An 18,733-nucleotide genomic window follows, 5' to 3' on the forward strand; every position below is an offset into this window, starting at 1 on the left:
AGCAAGCTGAAGTGGCAATGGGCAGGCCACATTGCGCGCAGAGAAGATGGCCGATGGGGTCGAAAAGTGCTCGAGTGGAGACCACGGACTAGCAAGCGCAGCGTAGGGCGTCCACCCACAAGATGGACGGACGACCTTGTTAAGGCCGCCGGAAGACGCTGGATGCAGGTCGCTTCCAACCGGTACGAATGGAGGTCCAAGGGGGAGGCCTATGTTCATCATCATCATCTCAATGATGATGAACATTGTCCGTCACCCATGACGTCAGCGTGTTACGCGTTACGCTGTCTCGAGTTTATCATTTTTTCCCTACCTTAAAAAGTGCTCAGCGCGGCTAAAGAAGTTTTCACTTCAATAATACAAAAACAATAATAAAGCAAACCCAAAAAGTGGCCAAGTGTGAGTCGGACTCGCCCATGAAGGGTTCCGTAGCAGCAAGTAACATAACAAAATTGCGGTTTACGATTATGACGATTAAAAAAAAACTACCTACTAGATCTCGTTCAAACCAATTTTCGGTGGAAGTTTGCATGATAATGTACACCATATATATTTTTTAGTTTTGTCATTCTCTTACTTTAGAAGTTCAAGGGGGGGGGGGGGGGTGCACACAATACCACTTTGGAAGTGTCTCTCGCGCAAACTATTCAGTATAGAAAAAAATTATATTACAAACCTCAATATCATTTTTGTTTTGAAGACCTATCCATAGATACCCCACACGTATGGGTTTAATGAAAAAGAAATTTTAAGTTTCAGTTCAAAGTATGGGGGACCCCCAAAATTTATTGTTTTTTTTCTATTTTTGTGTTAAAATCTTAATGCGTTTCACAGAATACATCTACTTACCATGTTTCAACAGTTCTTATAGTTTCGGAAAAAAGTGGCTGTGACATACGGACGGACAGACGCACAGACAGACATGACGAATCTATAAGAGTTCCGTTTTTTGCAATTTGGCTACGGAACCCTAAAAAGGAGGTATTAATTCGGTTTTTTTTAATGTTAGATATCTCCGTCATTTCGGGGTCGATTTTGAAAATTCTTTTTTTAGTTGAGTTGTAACTTGTAAGTATATACATACAGATTGGTTCCGTCTTTGTCAAAACCCAGTTCTGATGGTGAGATTTATGAGGAATCGAGGGCACTCTTCAAATCTTCTAGGTGAATGAAATGATGATGATGATCCTTCCGGCCGATTTCGACCATGGCGACCACTTCGACTCCTAGTTAGCTCGGCGCTCGTGCGCCCGAATATGGCTGACATAGCCGATCTTGGAGGTGAACCTCCGCGCACATTGAGGGCACGTGAGAACACCAGCCACATAGTGGTAGTGAATGCAGGCTGGCGCGCTTTCAGATCATCGCGTTTAGTGTCGAGGTCAACTTTACGTTGCTTCTCGAAATCTCGCACTTTGTCATGCACCAGCCTGCGCCACTCAGGATGTTGTGCTGCATATAGTAGTAGGGTGGTTCACGTTTGTATGGGAAAAATTCAAACTCTAGCTAGAAGAAGCGGCACCCCCTTATTTTGTTACATTTATTATGTTGAAAAAATACACCAAGTTTGTAATCTTATCTTAACTACAAGGGGGTGCTCAAACACTTAGAAATTTTTCAAATTGTATGAAATCCAAAGAAAGGCGATAAATCGGACATCAATAATTATAGACCCATTAACCTTATTTCACACCTCTATAAAGCCTTTATTAAAGTAATCGAACGTAGAATTGCTGGTAAATTAGACAGCAACCAACCTCCAGAACAGGCCGGGTTCCGACCAGGACTTTCTACCACAGACCATCTACAAACCCTAAATCAGATTATTGAAAAGTATCACGAATTTGACCTCCCTCTTTATTTAGCCTTTATAGATTACAGGAAAGCTTTTGACAGTATAACCCACACATCCATATTTGATGCACTACAAGACCAAGGCATAGAATCCACGTATGTTCACCTTATCCGCAATATCTATGCCTCTAGCACCGCCAGTATCAAACTGCAGTCTCCCGGACCCTCCTTTAACATAAGCAAGGGCGTCAAGCAAGGCGATCCTCCGTCCCCCAAATTGTTTAACAGTACCCTTGAGCAAGTATTCCGGAAGCTGGCAGCAGGATGGGAACAGAGGGGCATTGGCGTCGACGGAAGGCAGTTAACCAATCTGCGTTTCGCCGACGACATAGTCCTCTTCTCATCTTCAGCTACCGACCTCTGCGACATGCTACAGGACCTAAGCAGGGCAAGCCTTGAGGTTGGATTAGTGATGAACATGTCAAAGACTAAGCTCATGACCAATAGTGCACCAATAAGAATAGGAATAGATGGGAGAGAAATAGAATATGTCCATGAGTATATATACCTTGGCCAAATAGTCTCCTTCCAGGCACGGCAAGACAAAGAAGTCGCAAGACGGACCGAGAATGCCTGGAAGAGCTTTTGGTCTATGAAGGAGTACATGAAGGGAAACCTTCCTATACCGCTAAAAAGAAAACTCATGGACATGTGCATTCTCCCCGTCCTTACCTACGGAGCGCAGACTTGGTCTTTGACAAAAGTTCAAAAATCCAAACTCAAGGTTTGTCAGCGGGCCATGGAGCGTAGTATTTTGAGCGTGAAATTGACCGATCGCATTAAAAATACAATACTACGCTCCAAAACGCGAATCACTGACGTAGCTGAAACTGCCGCCAAGCTTAAATGGGACTGGGCGGGACACGTCTGCCGTATGCCGGATGATCTGTGGGCGAAAACAGCCACCCGCTGGGTCCCACGGACTGTAAGGCGTCACGGCAGACCTCGTCGGAGATGGCGGGACGAGCTTGACACCTATGAGAGAGACTGGTGGGAGACTTCAGGTGATAGGGATACGTGGAGAAATAAGAGGGAGGCCTTTGCCCAGCAGTGGGACAATATAGGCTCATAATAATAATAATGAAATCCAAAAAAAATAAGTTACTATTTTTTAGATTTTTATGTAAGTAGTAGTTTTCACATTATTTGAAAGTGTGACTTAAAAGATATTATTTTGAAAGAAAATGTTTTTCTACTTCAAAACTTATACATCACATGTGCAAATAGTGTGAAACCAGATATTTAAATAAAATTCTGAATAATACTCTTTTTTTTGGGTTTCAAACAACATACAAAATTTCAACGTGGTGAAGCACCCCCTTGTAGTTGAGATAAATTACGAAACTTGGTGTATTTTATCAACATAATAAGTGTAACTAAATAAGGGGGTGCCCCTTAGGAAAAAAAATGTTTTTTGAACCACCCTAACATATAGTGATACTGGTGTTTTTATAAACAAACCAAGCTTTTACATTCAAAATTGTGACATTTGATGAAGTGAAACTGCTGATGATGATCAGAATGGAACTCTTCAACGACGCATAGCTCATGTTTGGGGATTTGTCCTCTTCGTTATGTTTGTTAAGCACGTTAGGTTTTTAAGTCACATTTTCGTCAAGCTCAAGTTCTAATGATGGGATACATAAGGAATCGAGGGAACTCTACAAATCTGAATGGCATTGTATAGTGACTTTTGTATTTTCATCAGGCAAACAAGGATTTACATTAAGAACAGTGGCATTTGATAAAGTGGTATTGCTGATGGTGATCAGAACGGAACTCCTCGACGACTTGTCTTTTTCTAATTGATTGTTAAGCAAGTTACCCCACTGGCAAAACAAGCAATATTTTGAATTCGACTTCTACCTGAACCTGGACCCGGACGCGGACCCGGACTCGAGATCGCGAATTCGGACACGGACCCGTTTTCTATTTGGTTGGTGTAAATGGTGTTGGTGAATTTTTTGATTAATTCGGGCGAAAACTAGAAGGTTAGGTATCATAAAATGTTCATGAAGAGAAATTGTAAGAGATGGTATCATTACCAACATCATCATCATCATATATTTAAGAGTATGACTCTTGTCGGTGGAGCAATTTCCATGTTTGGCGGTCCTCCGCCTTCTCTTTGACAGCCCGATACGACACGACGTTGGACTGAAAAGAAAACTAACGAAGAGGTTTTACGCATAGTAGGAGAGAGGAGGAGTTTGTTAAGAACTATAGACAATAGAAGAGGAAGGATGCTTGGGCACCTGATACGACACGACGAATTCATCAAAAATATCATAGAAGGGAAAGTTGAAGCAAACAGGAAGAGGGGAAGACCAAGGAGAGCGTACATGGATCAAATAAAGGAAAAGATCATTACCAACAACTGTGGAAAATACTGTTTGGTTACTCTTTATTTAAAAATAGCAAAATCAAATTGCATGATTTCATTCGTTTTCTCCACTGTACACAGAATAAGTAATGATGTTACTATATATGTTCAGAATATTATTTGAATAAACTTAGGATAGGATACTTAGGATAGGAAATAAAATGTGTGTTTTTATATCTTTAAACCCAATTACTAAGTAGACTGCACATACATTAAAGTCACATTAAAATTCCATTTTGCGAAATAGAGATTACAACATTTAACTTTGCAAAAGTAGATAATTGAAATATTTTAAAAGCAATAAAAATAGATTAGGTTAGATTAGAGCTACAGTGACATTAGTTTGGGTTCAAGGCAAGGTTGCAGGGCCTCAACAAGGGAAAAAAGGGGGAGGGACTGTTGGCCTGGCTCAGTGAGCCAGAACTCACCCACTAATCCCTACTACTGCCGTAAGCAGGTAATGATTTCCCAATGTATTAAGTTTAGGTTTAATAAATTATAAATATATTTTATTAATAACATAATAATATACAAATATGTATAATCATAAAGTAATAAATAAGCCTACAGCTATTAATAATGTCCGTAATCTGTATGATTCCAAAATACGGATCCCTCGGATGCGGATGCTGCTTACATAATCTCGTCTGTCAAGGTGTTTCGGCAGGAAAGGCCTTGACAGACTTATAAATTCCTGAAATGAGGGTTCATACCTACCGACTAGAATTGGTTTCATGGTGGTATCAGATGGGTTAGTGTACGGTAACCGATGGTCATCTTGCTTATAATCTCGTCTGCCAAGGTGTTTCGGCAGGAAAAACCTTGGCAGACTTATATATTTCTAAAATGGGGGTTCATACCTACCGACTGGAATTGGTTTCATGGTGGTATCAGATGGGTTAGTGTAGGGTAACCGATGCCGACCTTGCTTACATAATCTCGTCTGCCACGGTGTTACGGCAGGAAAAGCCTTGGCAGACTTATATATTCCTGATATGAGGGTTCATACCTACCGACTGGAATTGGTTTCATGGCGGTATCAGATGGGTTAGTGTACGGTAACCGATGGTCATCTTGCTTATAATCTCGTCTGCCAAGGTGTTTCGGCAGGAAAAACCTTGGCAGACTTATATATTCCTAAAATGGGGGTTCGTACCTACTGACTGGAATTGGTTTCATGGTGGTATCAGATGGGTTAGTGTAGGGTAACCGATGCCGACCTTGCTTACATAATCTCGTCTGCCAAGGTGTTTCGGCAGGAATAGCCTTGGCAGACTTATATATTCCTGACATGAGGGTTCATACCTACCGACTGGAATTGGTTTCATGGTGGTATCAGATGGGTTAAATTAGGGGTCCCGTTGGCCACCTTTGAGAGCGTCTGCCAAGCACTTCCGGCTAAAAAAATACTGGCAGACTTCGCTTTTATGTGTCTACATGTAAATTTCTAACTGCTGCCATAATTATTATTTCGGTATCAGATGGGTTAAATCAGCCCCCTTTTTTCGCACCGGAAGTGGCCTTCTTTTTCGTACTTTCGGCAAGTTCCGCCGTGGCAGACTATCGAATTCGGACTTAGCATCACTTTTATGGTTTCCCATTGTGTATTTCATCGTGGTATCAAGTCGGTTAGAAAATTTGCGGCCGGCTCTTCTACTAGCAATAATATTGGAGCGGCGTATAGCGTAAGCACCAACCGCCGCACCTTTACCCGTGGGACGTCACATATATACTTAGGTAATTAATTATAATTGTATTGTTACGTAATAGGTTGAATAGTAGGTAAATATAAATACATAGGTTGGTAAATTAGGCAGCGCAGATTTAGGTAAACCTAATTTTTATTTCACTAAGTAAATAAACCAGAATATAAATAAAAGGCTTCTTTGTCTTCTTGCAGACTAATAATTTCTAATTTGGAAGTCCACCTGTATTAAAGGTACAAGTAGGGCAGACTATAAGGTCAGCAGAGCAACGAGTGTCAGTCACATCATGTGCCGCGTTCGCCCCTGACATTGTTGAATGATTTCGGTGAGGTGAAGGGCGGAAACAGGTATAAAATGAAATTGAATTGGGTTTTTGTTTTACTTCAATTGAATAAACATACGTTGTTTCAAACATAATAACAATGACTACGAAATATCAGGCATTAATCATGTAGAGTTTCTTATATTTCATGAGCTCGTTAATTTATGGAAACTAATTCAAATTATCCAAGTTCAAATCTTTAACTTGTTCATAAAGGCCGAACAGATTCATTTGTATTCCGCCCTTAACTTTTCGAAACGTGAGACATTATACCTTGCGCAGGGTGGGTTAATTACCTACATTGCATAATATACAAGTAAGTGAATTTCTCACGTTATTTTATTGGTACCTATCATACCTAAGTAACTATTTTTTTACCACATCACCTCGTAAACGGTCTCTTTGTACTTCAAAAGCTAAAAAAGTTGCATCTAAAACAAGCGGAGAGATTTTCCTTATATTGTGATGAAGGAACGTGGCTCTATAAATAGGAAAAACACGTCATGATGTTGTAAATTTACTACGCTCTTTTTTTATCAGCATAAATGGTATACAATATAACAGGCTAATGGAGCGTTCCACTTGTAATTGGGTATTTTGTGGCGACTCTCGTTTTTAGCTTTTATCTTGCTACATAAGGATCATTTTAATAATTGCTAGGTATGTAAATTAATGTCACCAGTATTGAGTATCATAATATTATAAATCTCCGATCATTGCTTGTCTCATGAACATGTGGGGGCGTATTTACCCTGGGGCCATCCGAGCCATGGCCCGGGGCGCCAATCATTGACTTTTTCTTCTTTGAATTCTGGGGCGGCGAAACGTATTGGCCCGGGGCGCTAAATTTCAAAATACGCCCCTGCTCATGAGTTTATCTAAGAAGCGGTTAAAAGGTTTCTACTTGAGGGCCGACGAATAGTATGTAAATACAAGCACCAGGTAGCACCATGAGAATGGTGCAGTAGACGCGCATCGCACACACATTAGACATCATCAACAAAACTCCGACATACCTTCTGATAGAGAAACGGCCTAGTGAGCGCCAGGTACCGCTCCAACGCCATAGTGACGGCGATGCAAACGCTGCCGATGCCGAACACACGCAACACCACACGTATGGCGCAGTACGCGCGCGTCGCGCTCACCCAGGGGATAGCCTCGGCCACCAACATCGATGCCATCATGCCCACCTGCCATAAAAATAAACATTTAGAAATTAGAAAATAAGACACTAGGAAATATGATCATATTTTATTTATCATGTGCTAGCGCTGGCACTCTCTTTTCAAAAATGATCAGTTTTAATAGAATTAATAAAGGATAACGGTGTATTTATAATGAGAATAGCGGTTTCCTAGTATTTTATACACTAATTACTCCATAAAAATAATTGGCTGATCAGATAATGACAAATTATGTTCTTGCAGGGATTACAAAGATTAATCCAATTTTCACCTAGGTACTTAATTCCAGCGAGGCAAGAATTAGAGTAAGACGCCAAGACTGTTTATTGGGAGAGTTAATTTGTTGTAGGTACCTTAATTAGTGTGAGACTGAGATAAATTTGTTAACTCATAGGCTAGCCATCCAATCCAGGTTCACGAGTTCGATGACATTCTTTCTCGTCCAAAATCAGCGTACAGCCATCAGAAATAGTATCTTACACAACTAGGGCCGCAAAAATATGTGACACGTTCTTATTTGGAGCGCAATAAGAGCGCGTCATATATTTTTGCGGCCCTAGTTGTGTAAGATACTATTGCCGATGACTGTACAAGTGGCAAAGAATATTGAATAATTTTTTACATTAGCTGGTGACTAAATTATTTACGCAAGTGATGCCTAAATATTTATTAAATTGTTATGCTACTCTACCATTGCGTTACTCATAACGTAAGTATGTAAGTAATTCCATTTTTAACCGATTTCAATATTGTTGTGTTTTGTTTTTTTTTTAATATGTTCACAGCCAAAAGTTCTATTAAACCTTAATAAAAATGTAGTTGGTATACTTTATTTGGAAACAAATCCGTTTAACCTAATTTGCTTGGTTGCTCACTAATTTGAATTGAACGATAATGCAATAAATCGTCATCGTCATCCCCCTTTCAGTTTCAGGTTTCAATAGATTCGCAAACATACCAGTTCAACATTTAACAGTCGTGACCCAATTATCAAGCAATTGGGGCGTTGACAATAATAAAATTATTGTTATGTTATCTTGTGACAAGGTCTCATTCATCCCTAAACCATAGACAAAGGACTACTCAATTCTCTCTGCCCTTCGAGCAACACGGAAGGGAGGCGGCATTCGCACTATTTCCCCTCTGCCGAGGTACAAGATTAGCGCGTCAATCTAATCTAGCGCGGGTAATAAAACTAGTTGCACTTGGATTTTTCACTAGACCGAGTCCAGACGCGCACGTGAACACTGCTGCACAAAAATGCCTGTTTGCTCGGTTTTTTGTTATAAAAAGAGGTCGGGGACATCAAATTTACAAAAAGAAAGTGTTACATTTCACATGTAATATTTTTTTTTACATATCATACGTTTAATTACATTTAAATACAATTATTATATTTTAGTCTCAAGTAATTGTTGGATTTATCGATTTTGCTCGCTCAGTACAAATTGCGGATCGGTCGAGCGACAAATCCGACTTCTCATCTCTCAGAATACAATGACATACTTCAACGAAAATGTGTTAGTGTGCGTGTTGTGACACTAGTCACTCGTCCGTACACAAAAAGAGATCGAGGTTTGCAAGATTTGTCTTTGACGTGTGTCATTTTCTATGTATTTGTGTCGTCATTACAGATTGGATTTTGTATGTAAGTGTGTGAGAAGTGCGACTGTGTGCACCTTTCCCCCCGCGAAAAATGGCAGAAAGATTTGTACGGTGAGATATCGCTTGGGCCCCTCCCTTCCGACGTGTCGGAAGCCGGTGTTGCTCGAAGTCTCTGCCTGCCTAAAAATTTGAATGCAAATCTGTCTGGTTATTGACATCAATAAGAACGCTTTTTAACCGACTTCCAAATCTCAAAGAAGGAGGTTATCAATTCGGTTGTATGTTTTTTTTTTTTTTTTTTTTTTTTATGTTTGTTACTCCATATCTCCGTCATTACTAGATCGATTTTGAAAATTCTTTTTTTGATTGAATGTATATGCATACAGATTGGTCCCGTTTTTGTCAAAACCCAGTTCTGATGATGGGATCCATGAGGAATCGAGGGAACTCCTCAAATCTTAAAGGCATACATATAGTGATTTTTGGGTTTTTATCAACAAATCAAGCATATACACCCAAAAAAGTGACATTTGATGAAGTGGAACTGCTGATGATGATCAGAACGGAACTCTTTAACGACGCATAGTTCACGGTTGGCGATTTGTCCTCTTCGTTATGTTTGTTAAGCAAGTTAAGTTTTTAAGCCACATTTTTGTCAAGCTCGAGTTCTGATGATGGGATCCATGAGGAATCAAGGGAACTCCTCAAATCTTAAAGGCATGCGTATAGAGATTTTTGTATTCACACCAGAAAATCAAGCATTTTCATTAAAAACTGTTGCATTTGATGAAGTGGAACTGCTGATGATGATCAGAACAGAACTCTTCAACGACGCATAGTTCACGGTTGGCGATTTGTCCTCGTCGTTATGTTTGTTAAGCAAGTTAAGTTTTTAAGCCACATTTTTGTCAAGCTCGAGTTCTGATGATGGGATCCATGAGGAATCAAGGGAACTCCTCAAATCTTAAAGGCATGCGTATAGAGATTTTTGTATTTACATCAGAAAATCAAGCATTTTCATTAAAAACTGTTGCATTTGATGAAGTGGAACTGCTGATGATGATCAGAACAGAACTCTTCAACGACGCATAGTTCACGGTTGGCGATTTGTCCTCGTCGTTATGTTTGTTAAGCAAGTTAAGTTTTTAAGCCACATTTTTGTCAAGCTCGAGTTCTGATGATGGGATCCATGAGGAATCAAGGGAACTCCTCAAATCTTAAAGGCATGCGTATAGAGATTTTTGTATTTACATCAGAAAATTAAGCATTTTCATTAAAAACTGTTGCATTTGATGAAGTGGAACTGCTGATGATGATCAGAACAGAACTCTTAAACGACGCATAGTTCACGTTTGGCGATTTTTCCTTTTCGTTATGTTCGTTAAGCAAGTAAAGTTTTTAAGCCACATTTTTGTCAAGCTTGAGTTCTGATGATGGGATCCATAAGGAATCGAGGGAACTCCTCAAATATTAAAGGCATACGTATAGATTATTTTGTATTTTCATCATAAAATCAAGCATTTACATTAAAAACTGTCGCATTTGATGAAGTGAAACTGCTGATGATGACCAGAACAGAACTCTTCAATGACGCATGGTACACGTTTGGTGATTACGAATTTCGTTTTTGACTTGGACTGGGACTCGGACTCGGAGTCATACCCGGATCCGGTTCGGACCCGGACCTGGACTCGGATCCGGACTCGGACCCGGTCTCGGACCCGGATACGGACCCGGACTCGGACCCGGACTCGGACCCGGACTCGGACCCGGACTCGGACCCGGACTCGGACCCGGACTCGGACCCGGACTCGGACCCGGACTCGGACCCGGACCTTGACCCAGAAAACCACTATGATACCTTAACTAAATAAACAACTATTATTACCTACCATAAAATTAATGTAGGTATAAAGTACGATGATGCCAATCTTACTAGCCCCTCCCGCTTAAACCCCCGTACACCGCACGGCATGCGCCATTAAGTGGGTTAGGTTAGGTTTGAACTGCGATCCTCACAGAACCGAACAAGGATTAGGTTAGGTTAGAACTGCGAGCCTTACAGAAACGAAATGCTACTTGAAAAGTGGGTTTGATTAGGTTCGAACTGCGAGCCGCACAGAGCCGAACTGCTATCTGAGGAGTGGGTTAGGTTAGGCTAGAACTACGACCCTCATGGCTCCTCTTCACGATGGGCCAACGCCGGCCACTCCAAGGGACGCATTTATGCGTTAGAGGGAGCAAGTGATATTGCTATCTCATTCTACCGCATGGCTGCGTCCCTTGGAGTGGCCGGCGTTGGCCCATCCTGTAGAGGAGCCATTATACAGAAGCGAAATGCTAGTAGAAAAGTGGGTGGTTTTACCTCCTTTTCTACATAGTGTACCATCTACAATAATCTTTCATCGGCCCCCATGGAAGTCGGTTTTTTTTTCTTAAAAATTATGTTTTGATAAGTAGAATCTATCTAGTGTAGTTTTAAAGAAATGTAAGAAATAAATAAAATTCTGAATTTAATTAGGTACTTAATAGCTTATATTCGGGTTATTCGGCATACACCATACAGCCACGATTTAAAATTTTGCCACGACTTTAATATTTGATCGTGTATAAATTTATTGTTATTTTACTATTTTCATCGTCAAAAAGTAATCATTATTTTAAAAGTAAAAGTCATTTACTTAATAGCTTAATTTAAAAAAAAGTTATAAGTAGTAAACTGCTTAATTTTTTTTCCTCCCTAGAGATTTTTGCTTTGCTAATTTCTTCATCTAAACCTGCGTATGTATGTGGTATGATGTACCCTTTATGCTCATAAGTATAAGATATGGAAATCTTACCAAGGCAACGATGTCGTTAGAGGCTAAGGAAGTAAGCAGCAGCAGATGTTTCCTGTTGCGTACTCTCTTCTCTCCCTTCCTCAGACACATGATCGCAACACCATTCCCGAGGATGCCAATGACGTACACCACTTTCAGAATTATACTGAATATCTTCCCCAAATGTGGGGTGACGCATGGCTTGGATGTGCCGTTCACGAAGTGAAGAGATTCGTTGAGGAAATTATACTCGGTGAAGTCCGCGGGTGATAACGTCGTTATGTCCATGTTGGTAAGTATATGTGGAAAAAATCAACTTTTGCTTTACGATCTTTACATTATCTTCAATTTTTTAGCTACGTAGTATTACTAATTAAGTAGTAACTATATTTTATGCGTTTTCAATTCCATTGATATAATATTTAATGAGTGATGTTTATAAAAAATGTAGATGGTTCAATCGTGTCGTTGCTCGTGCTCGGCTGCGTCTAACTCGTGCACTCTGAAAAGAAAGGTTCAAAGTTAGAGTCACGTTACTGTGTAAGTACTAAAAAAAAATACTGTCCTTTTAGGTACCTATTTAATTGTATACAATAGATGGAGCATAAAATGGTATGCTAAACAATCTTCGGAGCTCTTTTGTTTACTTTAGTAATTGTTGTAGCTACTTATTATGCATTTAATTGACTGAATATTTTATTTTATTATATTCATTTAAACACCCGAAATAAAAAGACGTATAGAAAAACATTTAGGACTACACTATATGAAAAGAATCCGTAGGTAGATTCTAAGTTAACCATTTGATATGGGTTTGAACTAGTTTTGATACGACCTTGACGATCGTATTGGTGATTGGCGCGCAGCTCATCACGCACGACTTTCACTTCATTTTGCATGCATCAGTTAGCGTGAGTGATCTTCAAGTCCGTATCAAAACCGTAACAATTGTTAAATCTGAATACGCCTCCTTGTAGATATTTATTAAAACCCTTTCCTTTAACTGCCGATTTAACATTTAAATTAATTGTTAATCTTACGATGATTTCCGTCATACTATTAATAACAATTTACCTAGGTGTTAAGTAAAGCTTCCTTCCTTGTGGTTAAACCAGGGTAACGCCAAACCACACACTCATACACAGTATCAGTAGGTACAAAAACAATAGTTAAAGCTATAGTTACCTACAACAGTAAATAGCAATGAAAACACTCGTAGAGTATTTTAATACAAAGTCACCTTTTTTCATGGCGTTTGAGTGTAATTGTACCGTATGATTGTAGTTGCAGGAAACCATTTATTAAATAGGTATTTTGCGATGGATTTGTGATGATCTGTCGGAGCTACGTTTTAGACTTTTAAAGAACCTTTAGGTACTTACAAAGAAAACCGTAGAAGCGCTGGTGGCCTAGCGGTGAGAGCGTGCGACTTGCAATCTGGAGGTCGCGGGTTCAAACCCCGGCTCGTACCAATGAGTTTTTCGGAACTTATGTACAAAATATCATTTAATATTTACCAGTCGCTATTCGGTGAAGGAAAACATCGTGAGGACACCATACTAATCCCAATAAGGCCTAGTTTACCCTCTGGGTTGGAAGGTCAGGGCAGTCGCTTTCGTAAAAACTAGTACCTACGTCAAATCATTGGATTAGTTGTCAAACGGACCCCAGGCTCTCATAAGCCGTGGCGAAATGCCGGGATAACGCGAGGAAGAAGAAAGAATACCGTAGGTAGTTTGGTTACTAGTCTTTCAGCCGCTTTGTTTTGTTACACACTAGCTTTTATTTAGGTTCACCGCGTAGATAATTATATTCTTTGAAAGTGCTTCAAATCTTGTAACTTTTAATTTGAATCGCTTCCCGGTATCTGATTGAGCTGAAATTTGGCATATTTCTTTATATTCGATGACAAATGCAATATACCTACAAATATGGAGTTGATCTGATGATCAGATGCAGTCAGAAGGTAGCCAATGTAACTCTTCATTGGGTAAACATAAACAATAAACATATCTATCTAGTTTAGGCTCATTAGAAGGATCTCGAGAACAACTTGATAGACATACAAAGGAGAGAAGGTACTTACAGTCGGCGATAAAAGTGTGTATCAAAAATATTATTGACAGTCACTTGTTTCACAAAATGTTTTTTACTCTCCTTCTTACCTACCTTGTCAATACAAACGATTGGCGACTACCTACCTACATCATAAACAAAGCAAATTGCTGCTGATTATTTGGTGATTAGAACGAAATTACTGCTGGTGACAAGCAGCACGTAGTCGCACTAAATACATAGACGTATCTTCATTTTAACACCTAATTTGAATTCGTATCTTAATGTCTTCGGTGGAATTTATAAGAATGTTTGTATTTATAGTTTCATAATTGGGGCCGACGTGAGGACGTGACCATACGTGACCAATATAGAGACACGGCTCGATTCGGGAAATGAATTAGAGATGCACTAGATATGAAATAGTAAAGATATGTGACGTTCCATGGCAAAAGGCACCTTATGGCGGCTGGCACCGCGATTCGGGAAATGAATTAGAGATTCACTAGATATGAAATAGTAAAGTTATGTGACGTTCCACGACAAACGGTACCTTATGGCGGCTGACGCTTACGTCGCAAAGCACCGCAATAATATTGGAGCGACGTTAATAATCGTAAGCGCCAACCGCCACAAGGTACCTTTCTCCGTGGGACGTCACATATCTTTACTACATGGTATCTAGTTAATCTCTAGTTCACTTTCCGAATCGCGCCGATAGTCTGAGTAATTTAAATGGGGAAGTATGTTCAATACTGAAATTATACGTAAAAAAAATGTTTAGAAGAAACTCATTTTAGAGTTACGGCAGAGATAGAAATGGTGGTTTCTTATATTATTTTACAGATTTTACATAATTATGTTTGACGTCGACTGTACCTGCCATCGTCCAGACTGTTCATTTGTAAGGTTTTCCTTTTAAGGTACGGAACCCTAAAATCAAAAAGTTAAGTAGGTATCCTAATAGGTAATAGCTGATCTTTGTTTAACTGGATATTATTTATTCAATAATCATACTTAAATATTCTCATGAAATTCATGAACATGGATGCCCACGGTAGCAGAAGTTCGCAAATGTCGCCGCTTTCGCGAGTATTATCATAAGCTTATCTGGCTTATCGAAGTGGCAGCGCTCAACAGGCTGTTATATTGCTATTAAGCACTTGCCCTGATAAACAACTTTAGCAAAAAAAAAAAACTATAGGTTAGTGAAGTCAAAATGTCTTAGTAAATTTATACGCTAAATAAATTTTGCGCTACGTGTAAAGTGTTACAATTATCACAAATGGGTATTTACGCAGATTTTGATTTAATTTTTTGTCGTCATTTTGTGAAGTATAATGCACTAAAAATCCAATTGCATAATATGTACCTAAACTAATCGTTTACGTTAGTTATACGAGTGTTATTAAACGATTATAATTATTTACATACGTCCTGTTGCCTGTTTACAGAATGATATAATTAGTGGGCGCACGAGTGTTCGTGTACTGACTTCTGTTTAAAAATGGCTAGGCTAGGTACTAAACTTCAATAAAAAAAAAAAACCTTTACCTATCATTCATTTATGTGTTTTTTCACTTTTTAAAAATTCAATTTATCGCGACGTCGTGAATTGAAATAAACTATAATAATTATGAAAAATCCAAAGAGAATAGACGTACAACGTTAAGCCTAGATAACGGTGCAGTACTTAAGTAGTAACTATTCTATCTTCCGTATGTACAAGTTCAATATTGAGAATTTAAAGTAAAGTGAACCATGTTCTTTAATTAGAAGTTGAGAAATGAGAGAAGCTCAAAATTTGCTTTTGTTGGTTTGTTATTTGCTGTTGTTAAGTTCTCAAAAATTTTGTCATATAGTTATAGGAAAAATAAGCGCAGCGGCAGGTGTATTTATCATTTTATTTATAATACTAGCTAGACTACCAGTATTTGGAATTCCGGTTAAACTAGTAACGATCATATGTGTGGACTTCTGGTGGATTTTTTTAACTTCGTCAGCCTATATCCAATCTACTTAAAGCTTATTTGGTCTTTACGCAAAATGTTTGATTTTGATAAATAAATAATTCAATTACCTTGATTTTGATAAAAAAATAATTTAATTATTTAATTCCTTCAGAATGTAATTGATCAGCTGACATCGTAAATTTTATAGCATTTTCGGTGCAGCAGTGTTAACGGAATTGGTATAAACAATATATCAACACTAATGATTAATTCGCGTTAATTACATTAATATTAACCTTAATTTACCTTGTAAGTATGAATTATCTATATATACCAATTCCGTTAACACCATTCCGCTGAAAAATCCGACCAACACGATCGGGCTGGAATTACGCAGAGATACCTAAATATTTATGGTTTTCATAATTTTCCTTTTACTGCACGCGGCATTTATTTCCGGGTACGGAATTACGGATAATATTTTTAACAAAGTGTTGACCCGAGTTTTTCGGATTTCACGGATAACTTTAATTGTGTCTGGGACTACATTAAAATCGATAGCACACAATACAGTACCTAATAGGAAGTAACTTACCAATAAATAAAATAAGTTTACTCCATCGGTCACAAGTCAATCGCTAATTAACACTATCCAAATATACTATTAACTTCAATAGTCTGCCGTCGTAATATTAAATTTCGTAACTTGAACATACAGTACAAACTAGAAATCGAAACATAGTTCGGAAATGAACGCAAGTTTGGCGCGAACCGGGCTGCGTCAAGCGCACTCCACGGCGACCAGCGCGGACGGTGGGTCAAGCTAGACTGAGGCACGCTGGACACTTTCGGGACTGCCTCCTGTAGACCTCATATGCTTGATTGTTCATAAATATTATATTAGTATACATTACGATACAAGTGCGAAAAGTAGGAAATTCGCAACGAGTGGCGATAAATTTAAAACATAACCGAAGGGAGTGTTATAATACTCGTAAATCGACACGAGTTGCGAATTACCTTTTCTCACGTGTATTGTACTCGTACAACGTTTTACAGTAAATATAGTTTTGTGTAAAAATGTCAAAAAAAAAATATATATGTATATAGTAGTATACCCTATAATGGACGTGGAACCAGTAATGGGACAAAAAAACATAATTCCTCTAAGATAAGTATTTAAAAGTAGTTTATAAACACTGGCTGTATATTATCATAAATTAGAGTCCTAGAGCTGTTTCAGTTAGAAGTTTCATTAAATTTGGTTGCTTTTTAAGAAATTGGCGTCAACCCAAAAGTTGTCGTGTCACTGAAAAAAAATACCACTACGAATTCTTAACAACTTCGCTAAGAGAGGTGAGTTAATTTATTAAATTTTAATTAATTAATACTTGATGAAAACTAGAATGTGTTTTGTTAATTGCATTTACCATGAGATAAGGTATACAACACACGATGTTGTGACTCCACAGATGTAAAAAAATAGTGGTATTTGGCCCAATCCCATTATAGGAGCTGTAAAACTGCGTACCTCCTATGATGGGACAATTGACAGAATGATGCTTGCCATGCCATAATTTCATGTTTAAACAATACAGAAGTAAAATGTAGTTACGAAATATGTCAATCAGGAGGTATTCTCGGACTTCGGATAAATTAATATCGTTTTTCCAAACTTTTATTTAACTTGCCCTGTTAGTTAGTGTGGGTCCAGTCTTGGTAGCTGAATTTAAGCCACTTTTCGATTTCCGATTCAGTTGAAATTTTGTGTAAGTACGTAATTAAGTATGCAAATCGGATGATAATGCAATATTATGATAACATGGACCTAATCTGATGATGGAGACAGGAGGTGGCCATGGGAACTTTATCGCAATAAACCCTAACTAATTATGTTTGGGTATATTAGAATTGTCTCGATGGATCTAATACAATAATAATTGGCTGTGGAAAGAAAAATACATTCAGCGATAAAAGCTTATACCAGAAATTGATTTTTTTGCCGTAACTTATTCCCCATTTCAATATTTTATACTGATAGAGCAATGTCCATTATAGGGGGCCCATTACTGGATCCACGTCCATTACCGGGGGCCCATTACTGGAGCTTTGGTGTCCATGACTGGAGAAAAAAAGCATAGTTTTAATTTGTTAAATATGTGGAAACTAATTGCAGTATCTTTGATACAACACGCCTAAAACATGAAAGACGGATAGGACTTTCATATTTTAACACGCTAAGCAGTAGACCATTTACATATATAAGGGAAATATCATAAATACTCCAAATTTCCTCTTAAATGTCCCATGACTGGTGCTGTTACTATATATATATATATATATATATATATATGCTGCATTAAATTTTCGACATAGGCACGTACGTATTGTATTGTATTGTATGGTGTTACTTTACCGCCCTAGTGCGGTAATTATAGCACAATACATATTGTAATAGTACCTTCAACATGGGGCGTAAGTTGAATATTGCAAACGAGAGTAAGTTAAATAAACAACGGGTTGCACTCCGGGAGTGCCGACAGAAGTGAAAACTCAATGACTAGTCCAAAATGTCTGCAGCACTATGTATAATTCACCCATCCTCCTTTCTATTGAAAAACTTTAGTTCCGAAATTGCTGGCCAGTGAGCTTAAATTTGTAGCGTTAATTGTTTAAAATTCGAATAGAAATTGTAAAGTTACCTTGCAGACTTCGCATCTAAATATTCATGATATTTTGAGTTTTATTCACCAGTACTAGAGTTCACTTTTATTAGCGATTTCATCAAGAGGTAGCTTTATTGAATTATATTGGAGTGATATAAAGTTAGAACGTAACTGTGAGACCATC

At 38.4% G+C, this 18,733-nt stretch overlaps 1 protein-coding gene across 1 annotated transcript in view; it reads right to left on the bottom strand.

Annotated features, from left to right (window-relative positions):
- The window catches only part of LOC134665891 (prostaglandin E2 receptor EP3 subtype), a 54,885-nt gene extending 42,717 nt beyond the window's left edge, over positions 1–12,168 (bottom strand). The window contains exons 1-2 of the mRNA XM_063522935.1: positions 11,898–12,168; positions 7,282–7,458 (exon numbers count right to left, since the gene is read on the bottom strand). Coding sequence (XP_063379005.1) covers positions 7,282–7,458; positions 11,898–12,164 — 444 coding nt within the window. The 5' untranslated portion in view covers positions 12,165–12,168. The remainder of the gene's footprint in view (positions 1–7,281; positions 7,459–11,897) is intronic.
- Positions 12,169–18,733: the final 6,565 nt, after the last annotated feature.

The sequence above is a fragment of the Cydia fagiglandana genome, chromosome 1 (assembly GCF_963556715.1).
Source record: "Cydia fagiglandana chromosome 1, ilCydFagi1.1, whole genome shotgun sequence".
Lineage (NCBI taxonomy): Eukaryota > Metazoa > Arthropoda > Insecta > Lepidoptera > Tortricidae > Cydia > Cydia fagiglandana.